The sequence below is a fragment of the Brassica rapa genome, chromosome A02 (genome assembly GCF_000309985.2).
Source record: "Brassica rapa cultivar Chiifu-401-42 chromosome A02, CAAS_Brap_v3.01, whole genome shotgun sequence".
NCBI lineage: Eukaryota > Viridiplantae > Streptophyta > Magnoliopsida > Brassicales > Brassicaceae > Brassica > Brassica rapa.
Window position 1 is genome coordinate 2,164,573 of NC_024796.2, and position 12,861 is coordinate 2,177,433.

Below are 12,861 nucleotides of genomic sequence, written 5' to 3' on the forward strand. Positions count from 1 at the left end.
TATATACATATATATATGTGTCACTTTTATGTAGTATTTATACACTTTATTCTTTCAATTAATATAAGCAATTGGCTAAAATGGAATGATCAACTTTTTATCTATAAAATACAGGAATCCGCTTACAATCCATAGAATATGTATAAATAAAATTTATTACAGAATTCATGCATTAAACATAAACTTTATGCCAACAAAATATATGAGAAAATAAGCATGATAAAGCGATTACTTTTTAATTGGTTACTTATAGTTACATGTCACATCCTTGAATTAATAATGCTTTCTAGCTCATATTAAATAGGACTGAATAATGAGATATCTAAAATCTTTGACATTTTGTATGCATTTTTTGTGTTCAACAACTATGACCGGCCAAATTAAAGCCCTCCAAACAAAACATTTTTAGACCAAACAAATATTCATCAACACGTCTACAGGTTTATACAAAACAGATACCAATGGCTCTCACAAGCCTTAGAGTAACCCTCTTTCTGAAAGAGCAGCTTTCATGTCTTTGAGTGACTCTTCCATGTCATCACATATCTTGTGAGGATCCGGTATGACTGTAGGGTCAACAGCCATCGAGATTATCATCTTCCCCGCATAACTCATGTAATGTACCAACAATGCCTATCAAACACAAAAATAACATAAGTGTCGGAAGAAAAAAAAAGTCATAAAATGCGGGTTCACAAGCAAAGAAAGATAAAACCGGGTAGGTAACTTTTTCCTATATAAACCAGACTTTTTCGAAAAAAGTTGTTCTTATAATCGTCTTTTTATTTCGATCAAAACTTGATTTAAGAAAATGAGTAATTGACAAAACTACTTACTTGTGATTGTCCATAATTACTTGGAGCGATGTAAGCGATAGGATGGCCACGGAAACTGATTTCCTCCATTGGACCTATGACGTTTGAAACGCATGTAGTTAAATTTACCACCGGTCGGTTAAATATGGCTGCTGCTGCCTAATATAGTGACAAAGATTACGTCAATATTGTTATTGTTATCCTGAAAATTGCAAACAAATCTCTAATCAAGTTCATTGTCACTTTGTTTACCTTAGCTCCAAACACTTTTAAGATAATTTTGATGATAAAATACACTAGTGCAGCGTGATAAGAATGCTTCTTTCGAGCCATCGTGGATTTGGATATCTTTAGATAGACCAAAGGATCGGTTTGTAAACCGATGGAAAAGGGCAAAATAATAAAGCTGAAGTAGTTTCCCCATCTGCATTTTGAGTCCTTGGTCATCATATCTGCCAAAGGCTTAAATATACATATTGCTCGTTAGTGACAACAATAAAAGTTTAAATTTGATGAAGTGTATATATACTAAATATGTCTCTAACCTTGAACCCGATGTCCGACCTCAGATTTACTGTACAACCTGCACGGAAACGTAGTTTACTTGGAAGATGGTTCTGATTCGATGTCAATACTCCTTCCTCCTCATTCTTCTTACCTTGTTTATTTAGAAAGAACATTAATAATTATGATAAGTCAATCGTTAGAAAAAAAATAATACCCTATTTCATAATGTAATGTGTACCATTTGGTTAAAAACGCAAAGATTAATAATTTTAATTTTCTCTACAAAATATTTTAAATATATAAATTAAAACTAATTTAATCAATCATAAAAGAAACTATAAAATATAACTGGTTAAATATATTCTAATAAAACTAAAGTTAACATAAAATGATGAAATATTTTTCATTTTTAACTAAGAAAAGTCTTCTACAACCCCATTTATTGTCAAGTGGAAGGAATACACCATATGTTTTGAATTTAATGTTTACCATAAAGTCGGTTCAAATAGCGAGAAAGAGCAGCTTGTGTAACTCCGAGTAGAACATCATTGATAGTCTAGCAACAGAAAAAAGAGACAATAAAGATCCACTGAAAAAGATAGAAAAACTTTTAGTTATGAACATAAACCGTAACGTACCATGTTCATAGAGTTCTTTATAAGTTTTATGTCATCCAAAGAGATAGTTCTTCGATAAAATCTCGTTGGATTCCTCCCAACATCTGCGCCACCTTTTAAAGGTGTTTTTGTATCCACCAAAAACAAGATAGTCGCCAAAAGAAGCAACATATCCACAACGGTGTTCCAAATCAGTCTCGTTGTAGAACCAACGGTGAATATAAACCTTAAAAACCAGCTTTGTTTTATAAGTCCGTGCGGCACGGTTTGACGCCGTTTCAAGGAAGGAATAGCAGTATTGTCAGGGTCTGATGTCTTATGGGTACATGCGAGCATGAGAGAAATCAAAGACATACCATCTCCCAATGAATGGTGAGATCTTATTACACCGACTGCTTCAGCATCTGAGGTTTTTACGTTAAGGATGTGCATGTCCCACAAGGGTCTTGATCTATCTAGAGGAATCGTCGTGAGACGTGAGATGTAGTCATCGACGAAGCTTTGTCCATCTTCACCTATCTCTTCTGGGTCTATGTTTGGTACAATTACATGATCTTCTACATTGACTTGAGTCTCTATCCATTTTGCACCATCCTCACTCTATGAAGTTAAGACAAACGGAGATCAAGGTGCGAAGAATTTTATAAAAATATATTCCCCCATGTTTCAGTTAATTTCATGTTTATTTTTTTTTTTTTTGCAAAATAAGTAATGTTCTTATTATTCTATAAATATTCAACATCATTTGAGATTTATGACCAATTACATACTGTATTTTTATTGGTTGAATTAGCTTTTTAATGATATTTTTATATAATCAAGATAAATTGTATTAAAATAATATTTTTTAATATGTGTGTATTAACCTTAAACATCAAATAAATAAAATAAAATAAAATAAAATAGATGAGAGTACATGATGTCTTAGTTAAAAAAAGTTGAGAACCAATTATTCTATAATTCTATAGAATAATTCTATAGTATTTGAAATATAATTCTATAACAGTAAACTTTTAGATTTTGGTCATGTTCAAATCCACTAATTGTAATATGTTGTACCAGTTTGGTGGAAAAACGAGGATGCTTGGAGACATTATGCTTCAAGGCATCGAGAAGGACGTCCGGACAGAACTTGGTTTTGAATCCCATGATGGTGACGGCACAGTAGTCTACCTCTGGAGACTGGAACACACGCGCCATCGGGCTGAGCGGCTGCTCCTCCACCTCCTCCTCCTCCTTACTAATTCTAACTTTCATCTTCGATCTATGTTTCTTCTCTCCTCTTCTACAGTTATTTATAAAGTGAATATCTCCTCTTCTACAGTTCTTTATAACGTGAATAGGGGCATATAGTATGAAGACTATTTTGTTTCTAAAAAGAAAAGTATGAAGACTATAGGAACACGCCATCCACATATATCTTTACACTTACGATTTAGTGCATAAAATAGTCAAATATCTTAAGTATAGCTCTGCCCTTTGGTTTTGTTTTATTCTACCAATTATATGCGCCAGTTCTTAAAATAATTTAGATTGTCCCGTGATTATATGTAATTTACAATAGTAACATTGCAATTTTACCTTCAATGTGACTTTGATTGACGATCAGCCAGAACAAAAATGGTGGTGCCATATATGCCTTACTCAAAATTCAAATTCTACCTAAAAAGGTAAGTGGTGCAAGCAAATGTCCATCATGGAGTCAATAAACTTGCCGTGGAGATTGCAAGGAGTGTGTTAACTCGCGACAAAAGGTCGCTTATGGATCATGTTTGGAATCATTTATGTTGGTTGATTAATCCACTTGTTTTGTGTACCAAGTTTAAAATCATTTATGTTGGTTAGACACTTTTAAAAGTCAACAAAAATCATATTATCTTATATCTATATTTTAAGTCTGACTTTGAATTTGATTTTTTCGACTATGTTTTTATTTTCCATGTTTGGTTTGGAAATATATACGGCTTCATTCATTTCTTTTTGTATTCTATAACATTATTTGTATATTTTGTCAAAAATAGTTCAGAAAAGCTTTTAGTAATAAGCTAATAACAAAGTAATCGTTTATATATAAACTATGTTATTTTAATCAGTTATGCATTTAAAAAAATAAAAACCTTAGAATTCACAATACTTCATAACAAATATGTCACTTTCAATGTTTTTCATGTGTGCTTTAGTATTAATCTCATATACGGAAACACCATTAAAGATAGATCATGACATCTTGTCTTGGCCTTTTCTACAATCTCTTGTTTGGTAAACTATGCATATCTGCATATATTACCACTGGACCCTTCTCTTATTAATTGGTGATTGCCAAAAAAGTCATGCCAAAAAGGTGCAGGTGCAGGTGCAGCACCATATTCAAATTTATTGAATACATCTAAAAGCTAAACAATAAACATCAAAACAGTTGGAGAAAGTGAGAAAACATTATCCATATATTCTTTGGTGGCCATAACTACACCTATAATTGGCAAGACGTTTTTGTTTGTTGGCCACACAAAATTGGAAAAGAAGTTCCAATAAAATTGGTTGAGGAGACCAACTACTATTGCAAATTCTACAAGTTGTGAACGACACCATGTTTGTCTTTTCGTTTGTTTGACAATTGTTATCTAGAACATAATAGAGTGGGTATTATTTATATATATAATTTAATTCAACACACATAAAAAAAAAAAAATTGCAAAAGACAATTAAAAGAACTTCAACAGACAGTCAAGTATGTCTGAATGCAAAATCAATCCTAGCTTCTTTTTTTTTTTGTTCTTTTCAAAAATCAATGAATTGAAAGAATGCACAATCAAAAGGGCTAAACAACAAGAACTGCAGAGAGGCCACACTGTCTTTCTCATGACCCCATGAAACCTTGAACACCACACAAAAAAAGGAAGAAAAAGGAAATTAAAACATGAAACTCTCTGTTATATGCAAGTCTGAGAAGTCCTACCTCACAAACAAAACGATCATACACTAGAGAGAACACTCCTCCTTCATTACCTAAGTAAATGGCTTGCACCTCAAGTCTTTCCATGTTTATTGTGTGACGTGTATATATTCTCCACGAATCCGAGAATCTAATAATTTCATCCACGCAGTATCAGCCTGAGTATTTGCATAGGCGCCCTCAAAGCTGACGATGTGTTATTATCGGTTGAGATGTTTTTACCTTTGCAGGGTCTGAAAGCACATCATACGCTTCACCGATCATTTTAAACAACTCATCAGCAATCTCCTTCTTTGCATTGAACCCTAACTTCTGTTCCAAGCTAGAAAATGGGTTTGGCTTCGAACTAGGTGTCTTGAACTCTAGAAAACTGTTTTGATTACTCGATAAAAACTAAACTCGGCAGTATTTTACTTTAGAGGTTGAATCATGAGCATTTCTAGGAATGGCATGTTCACTTGGCTTCTCTCTATCATTACCATGTTCAGTACATTTCAAAACATGATTATGTCTCTTTGAAGATTCAACACCTGTTCTGCTTTTTTCTCTGCCTTGTGCCCTTTCAGAAAAAATACAAACTTCTTATCATTGCATTTATACTTAGACTGCGAGTCTGTGACAGGTTACATATGGATTCACATTCACATATCTTACACATTTTTCTTTCACTTGGTCAAAGTATAAAGGAAAAAACAAACAAACAAGCGAGCGAGCTCAATCTCTGTAGTAACACTTTCTGCTCAAAAAAGCAATTGATTAAACAAACGTATTTTTCCAAATTTCCAAAAGAATAAAAACAAAACCTACTGACTACTATTTCCCCTGTCTCCAAATCTAACACCTAAAAGAACTCGTCTCTCTTTGTACATAGTAACTGTAAAACCACATGATATGGAACTCTGACAAGAACAACTAAGCAACACACAAAACCAAAGCGTGTCTCTCTCTCTTTCTCAGAGCTTTGGCTGACTATGATGCACCTTAAGAATCAACTGGTTGTTCAGAGCCTGATGAGTTGGTTGCTGAACTCCTTTCTCTCCTCGCTGCTGCTGCATCCTCTGCTGCTTCTGCTTCACTTTTCTTTGCAAACCGGCCTCCACTAGCCCTCACCCTTTTCATCGCATGCTTGTGTCTCGACTCATGAAGATAAGGCTAATCACACAAGAGGAAAAACTTATTCAAATGACTATACACCATGCTTAGATTCCCATCCGGTGCTGCCACCTTATCTATTTTATTCCATTTGCCTATAAGATACAAATCTTGATAAATGGAAAAGAATACCTTTCTGTTGATGACTTTCCTCTCTAGCTCAGCCTTGGCACGTGCTTTCCTTCGCCTTAGAATCCCCTCGTACTGTTTTGCATTCACATAAACAGGTTCTTGTGTCGTGTCTAGTGGCAGAGCTGTTCTTTCACGAGCCATTCCAGGATATGGACGAAACCCCTGCTTAAAAACCATATTAGACTTAGATACTCAAAATCTCACTTCCCTCATATAAAAAATAATAATAAGAGACATACCAATGGTTGATGATGACCATATGCTCCCATCATTCCTCCATAATATGCATCCTGATATGGATTTGGAACACACGCCTGTTAAAAAAAAGAAGTAATCAAGTTAATGGCTAAAGAACTGACACATCATACAATATACTCAAGGGAATAAGAGTAAACCACATACAATGTAGTGTCCAACAAGCTCTGGTGGTTGTACAACTTGCTGATCATCCATAGAATGCGTTGGATCATTCCCTTCTTCTCCATGGTTATCTACTGAAATTCACATAGAAATATAAAACCCAATATTCATAACGACATTGCAGAAGAATATGATTATGTTGAGAGTCACAAAAACCTGGAGGAGGAGGAGGAGAAGTAGCAGCTTGTGAATCCTTACAAGGGCCACCGTCGTCTTCAGATGGTGAATGAACATCGTTTGATTCTGAACCAGAAGGTCTCTCTTGAGGAAGGACACCACCAAAGGAGTTGTTTTTCCACCAAGGGTCTGGATACATCATCATGGGTTGCTGCTGGTTCACTTCCTCTTCATTTCCTCTTCCTCCCGATTTGGATTGCATCTCTCTTCCAAAAAATCAACACAAAGGTGAAAACTTTAAAACTTCATTCTCAATCAATCATTAAGCAATGCAGAGAGACATGCACAACACTCAAAAGGTGGAAAACTTTAACATACCAGATGATGAAGTGAAAGCTTAGCAATAATCGTTCTTGTGTTAGAAGATTTAAAGCCCTGAGGGGTTATGTAATCGATCGCAATTTAGCGGAGCTTCTTAAGGGGAAAGAACAAAAAGAATCAGAATTTAAACAAAAGCCAGAGAAGAATTTGGGGAAGGTGAAGTGATTTGGGAACACCCAACAGCCGGCAGACAGTAACTGAAACTCGTAGAAGACGAATAGGATTGGGTAGAAAGATTTTTTTTTTTTTTTTTTTTTTTTTTTTGTCACTAAATATCAATTGAAAATAAGCCCAAAAGGCAATGTCGGCCCACTAGGGAGATGAAATTACACAGAAACATTTCTAAGGGCCTGTTTAGCCAATAGATCTGCCTCTTCGTTGTTCTTACGGGGAATATGAAAAAAGGAGATAGAAACAAAATCAGAAGAGATTTCTTGAATATCTCTGACGATACCCACAATCTCTTTCATCTGATGTTTGTTGTTGATTGCTGCTATGAGCGTTGAATTGTCGGAGCAAACTTTGAGCTTTGGGAGCTCCAGTGTTGCCGCCATGCAAAGACCCGATCTCACCGCTAAAGCTTCCGCGATCAGTGGTGAGTTGACGAAGTCTTGTGTGGTAGATCCTCGATCTGGTGATGGGAGCGTGACCCCTTTGAATACCCAAGCCAGCCCCGCTCTTCGCTGTTCCTTGTTCCATGCTGCATCGGTTCTGCACTCAATTAGATTCTGTACGGGAGTGCTCTGGTTCTGTCTCATTTGAGGTAACCCATGTTCCCTTGTCTGATGTGCTTGTTGAGCGTTCTTCCATTCTCGGGCTAAGCCTAAAGCTTTTGCTGCAACCTTGCTAGGCCCTAGACATTTTTCTTCAAAAATCAGTGAATTGCGATCCTTCCAAATTGACCAGCATACCCAAGGCATGATGTTTGTCGTAACTCCTGTCGGTGGAAGACATGTAGCCTTGCGGAATCGAGTTATGGCTGCTTTGAAAGTCTCTCCTACAGCTATGTGAACTGTATCTTTTAGGGGGACATTATCCCAAACTTTCCTAGCAAACTCACAGAGGAAGAAGGTATGCATCGGTGTTTCAGGTTCCTTACAGCTATGTGAACTGTATCTTTTAGGGGGACATTATCCCAAACTTTCCTAGCAAACTCACAGAGGAAGAAGATAACACTGGTTTCTTTTTCTTTTAGGTGGGCATTCGATCCTTATCCAAACTCGAACCGAAAAATCCAAACCTAGCAAAATACCAGAACGGATATTGAATTAATAAAGATTGGATATCCGAATCTGAATGGATATTTGAAGATAACCAAACATATGAATACTTGACTTTATATTTGTAGTTTACTTCTTTATTTTTTTCAAAATATTTATATTGATTATATGCACATGGCTTAAAATCAAATAATATAGATATAATTATGAACAAAATCAATTGTTATTCGCTTAAACTATATATATATAATGCTATTGTTTCTTACATTAACTTGCATCCAAAATTTTATTATAACAACTAAATTATTGTCTTTCTATTTTAAAGTATTATCTTGAAACCTATTAATAGTTTAATTTATTAAAAAAGTTAGAAAATCGGTTAAGTTAAAAATATAAATTTTAAATACACAAAACTTAAACAATAAACAATTTATTTTTTTTTCCTTCAAATTTTAAATATTCAAACCCGATCCGAAATAACCGAATTCGAATTAAAAATATCAGAATCAAATCTGAAATGTAAAAATAACCGAACAAGTATTATATATCTATATTGAAATACTCGAAATACCGAAATAGCTGATCTGAATCCGAACGAGTATTCGACCGTCCCCCTAGTAATTTCTAATTTCGTAAACTTAGGAATGTTATTTTGACACGTGGCGGCCTTTGGAAGAGGCCAGCGCTCGGAGATCTGTGATTTTTCGCCGGGTGATGTCACCATAGGTTCATTTTTTCTCCGGCAAAAGCTCGGAAGTGACACGCAAAGTGATCGGGTGAAACGAGTGACACGTGGAATTTGTGGGGACTATATGGCCCGAACAGTTTCACTTTTTTTTGGAAAATACTGTTCTTTTTGTTTCTTTTTCTTTGGCATTCAGGATGAAGAATTTTATTTTTATTTTTTCAAATGTTGGTTGTTACTGGTGCGGTAAATATTTCATTGAAACACGTGAACAAGGTTTGAGAAGTCTCCTATGGTCATTTAGACTCATTACTCTATCCTGTTCATAGAGCTAGGCAATGGTGTGCTTATTTATGTTCGGTTAATAAGATGGTTGTTGTTGGAATGCTTTGTCGCTCTTGCGTCAAGTGTTTAAATATTGCGACAGTAAATATATGGTATGCATCCTTACAAATTAGCACTTAGCGAGTACACAACATGTTCCATCTTTAGTTTGTTAAATATGTTCTCCTTGAGATTTTGATACAGTTTAACATGCAAGGCACTTGAAGCCTCAGCTAGGTGGTGGGTGGTATTAGAGCATATGATTTACATTTGAATTGCCTCTAATTAGGGATGTCAACAGAAGGCTTGTCCCGCGGGCCTGGCCCGTTTAAACCTGTCGCGGGGCGGGTTTGGGCCTAGGCATTCATGACCCGCAAAAAAGCGGGCCTTACGGGACAGGGCTTGTTCGGTTCCGGGTCCAAAGCGGTACGGCCCTCATTAACCGCGGGACGGCCCATAGAACCGCATCTGGAAGCTTCGTCGATTCCGTTACTTTCTTCACCTGAAAACGAAAAGAAAGAGAGAGTGAAAGGCATTGGAGCTTCGACGACGACCGTGAGAAGAAACGGAGCTCCAACGATGGCCGTTCCTGTTCGATGTCTGACAGGCGACAGTGCTTCCGCCTTCCGGTGACCACATCGTGCTCGAGCTGCATCAGCAGAGCTTCTTTACATGCATTGGTGATGACGAGGTTGATGATGGGAGGAAGAAAGTTACAATCTTTTTCGGTACACAGACGGGAACTGCTGAAGGGTTTGCTAAAGTGAGTTGCTTTGATTCAAAACAGAGCTTTGATTCAAAACAGAGTGAAGATGATGAAAGCTAACTTTTTTTGATAAATTTTTAGGCTTTAGGAGAAGAAGCTAAAGCAAGATACGAGAGATCAGATTCAAAATCGTTGATTTGGTATAATACCCTTTAATAAAGCTTAAACATTGCTTTGTTGTTATTTCGATCTGGTTCTGATTTGTTTTAACAGGACGATTATGATGCTGATGATGATGAGTACGAGGAGAAGTTGAAGAAAGAGGATATGGCTTTCTTCTTCTTAGACAGAGGATAATGGCTCAAGTACTTGAAGTATGGTGTTTTTGGATTAGGAAACAGACAATATGTGTTGCAGGTTGCCAAAGTTGTAGATGACATTCTTGTTGAACAAGGTTTGTTTTATTTCTTTGTTTTGATCATTCGTTTTGATGTGTTTGTATTATTGTTTTCTAACATGATGACTTGGTTTGTTTCAGGTGCACAGCGTCTTGTACAAGTTGGTCTTGGAGATGATGACCAGTGTATTGACTATTCCACATTGGTTGAGACTTCGCTTTTCACGGACAGTAACCAGTCCATTGTTGTTTGATCTTCTCGTTTATTGTTGGTAAGTTGAAGTGTGAACTTTTACTAATTGTCTTAGCGTGATTATTAGGTTGATGCTAAGTTAGACATGCATTTATAATTTCAATAGACAAAATTAACTTCAAGAACTTATATGAAATGTAATGGACTCAAAGAACAATATATATAGTGATTTTGAAGAGTTTGAGGAGTAAATGCTTCATTTTTATTAATTATGTGAGCTTGGTTGTGTAGGGCAGCATCCTGCAGCATCAGGAAGTGTTCTGGAGCGTTAGAAAGTGTTCTGGAGCGGCCTGAAGTGCCAAGCATGATCGGATACACTACATTGACGTATGTCCCGCGGGACAGCCCGCAAAGGAGTGTGCATTTGGCGGTACGGGCTTGGGACGACCTTTTGGAGACCGCAACCCGCGCGGGCCTGGCCCGCCGTGACCCGCAAAGAGATGAGCCCGCTGCGGTACGGGACGGGATGGGACGGATCAACCCGTTTGACATCTCTACCTCTAATGAGTGATTTAGTCAATTAATTAGCAAAGCATATCTTCTACCCGTGGCGGAGCCAGCTCAACCTTTTACTATGGTCATTTGCGTAATTTTATTATGTTACATGGGTCAGTAGTTTAAATCTTTTATATTTTTCTTTCAGTTTTGTTTCAAAATACAAAGAAAATTTTTCTTTTATTTTAAAATCCATATGAGACATATGATCACCCTCGGCTTAAGCTAGCTCTGCCACTGTCTGCTACATCCGTTACATCACTGAACTATATTGTTGTATTTTAATCCCACTAGAACATGAAGTATCAGATATGTAGGACAATTAATGTCTTCGTCTTTCAAAAGAGAGGTATGTATGTGACTAACAAGATTAAACCATATGTTTTAGCTGCGATTTGGTTTTGATCTAGGCGTAACCTAAACATGAGTAGATAAAATAATATTTCGAGGCATGACAAAAACCCCTCCATCATGCAATTCTGGTACGAGAGAACCAAAACTCAGTCATGATCTCAATCTGTTGTTACATTCGAACAGTACCAACACGTAACTCGTCTAAGACTTTAAAGTTTGTGCTCCATATATATATATATATATATAACCAAATTCGACTGTTAGCTAAAAGCTCAACCTCAATCCTATGTCTAACATTGTATTATACATAAATATTTTTTTGATAAAAGATTAAAATTTAGACAATTTCTCGATTTGTGCATGTTATTCTTGTGCAGGGGCCATGCTAATTTTCTCTATATCATTCCAATTTTATCAGACGTCCCCGACTCCCCGATAAGAGCCACATTCTAAGATAACCAATCCTCCAATAGATACTGAATAATGAATTGATAGTGGTCACCTTTTATTACTTCAGTAATCACCTACGTACGTAGCATATGCGGTTTATAAGAGATTATTACACGCAAAAAGCCAAAAACACATTCAAATTTTATAACGAAATCACACAAGGCATACATGTATCATATGATTCATATCTATCGAATTAAAGAAAATGCGATCACTCAAATTGTCTACAAATACGCCTAGAAACAAGTAACAAATAAAGCATATTATAACATTAAGTTTTTTACTAGTTGTTTGATTATTTCTAGTAACGGAAATGTTCAGCCAAATTTACTTTGGATTCTTTTCTACTTTCATCAACTTGAGAAAATTAGTTTTTTTTTTAGCTTAAAACAAGAAAAATGTGAAAACAGAGGATTTCCTTCTTCATAAAACTGACGAGAAAAGGATTTAAAATCATCTACCATTGTTTTTTCTTCTAAATTTATATATAAACTGACGAGAAAAGAATGTCACTTGATTTTGGTGTGCCTTAGGATACATTAGAACACTTTTAGTGGAAGTTAATAATTCAAGATCCTCACTTCATATTTATAATAATAAAAAAAAAAATTTTGGGTTAAATTTTCATCATTTACCTAACCAATATTTATCATTGTTTTTCACTTAATACTTTTTTGAGATCCTTGTAATAATGTTGCTCTAATATCTCAATTATAAAATTCACAAAATAGTTAGTATTAAAAAAATATTCTCAATTTAAAATATAAAAAAGGGGGGCCGAAAGACCTGCAGCTTGACCACCGAAAGTCAGCGGAGTCCCCGCTCCTTCACAATCCAACGGCTCTGATTTCAAGAATCAGATTCCTTTTTTTTCTCTACGTGG

General features: G+C 35.8%; 3 protein-coding genes and 1 pseudogene across 5 annotated transcripts; all 4 read right to left on the reverse strand.

Annotated features, from left to right (window-relative positions):
- Positions 1-217: 217 nt before the first annotated feature.
- On the reverse strand, positions 218-5,315 carry LOC103850827 (O-acyltransferase WSD1). The gene is made up of 7 exons (XM_009127615.3): positions 2,999-5,315; positions 1,961-2,539; positions 1,812-1,878; positions 1,361-1,473; positions 1,068-1,277; positions 837-974; positions 218-633 (listed from the first exon to the last, which is right to left on the reverse strand). The coding sequence occupies exons 1-7, from the start codon at positions 3,353-3,355 to the stop codon at positions 478-480; spliced, it is 1,620 nt and encodes a 539-aa protein (XP_009125863.2). The 5' UTR covers positions 3,356-5,315; the 3' UTR covers positions 218-477.
- Positions 5,316-5,612: 297 nt separating this feature from the next.
- Positions 5,613-7,346, reverse strand: LOC103850828 (nuclear transcription factor Y subunit A-1). Of its 3 annotated transcripts, none has more exons than XM_033285001.1 (6): positions 7,092-7,346; positions 6,758-6,979; positions 6,579-6,657; positions 6,416-6,490; positions 6,177-6,338; positions 5,613-6,044 (listed from the first exon to the last, which is right to left on the reverse strand). In XM_033285001.1, the coding sequence occupies exons 2-6, from the start codon at positions 6,973-6,975 to the stop codon at positions 5,874-5,876; spliced, it is 705 nt and encodes a 234-aa protein (XP_033140892.1). In that variant the 5' UTR covers positions 6,976-6,979; positions 7,092-7,346; the 3' UTR covers positions 5,613-5,873. The 3 variants fall into 3 exon arrangements, with proteins under 3 accessions (XP_033140892.1, XP_009125865.1, XP_009125864.1); XM_009127617.3 differs by having other exon boundaries at positions 5,615-6,044; positions 6,579-6,667; positions 6,753-6,979; positions 7,092-7,345; XM_009127616.3 differs by having other exon boundaries at positions 5,615-6,044; positions 6,579-6,670; positions 6,753-6,979; positions 7,092-7,345.
- Positions 7,347-7,420: 74 nt separating this feature from the next.
- On the reverse strand, positions 7,421-8,173 carry LOC117131722. The gene has a single exon (XM_033284003.1). The coding sequence runs from the start codon at positions 8,171-8,173 to the stop codon at positions 7,421-7,423; it is 753 nt and encodes a 250-aa protein (XP_033139894.1).
- A 3,686-nt stretch (positions 8,174-11,859) lies between these two features.
- LOC117132200 lies at positions 11,860-11,971 on the reverse strand (annotated as a pseudogene).
- Between the last annotated feature and the right edge of the window lie 890 nt (positions 11,972-12,861).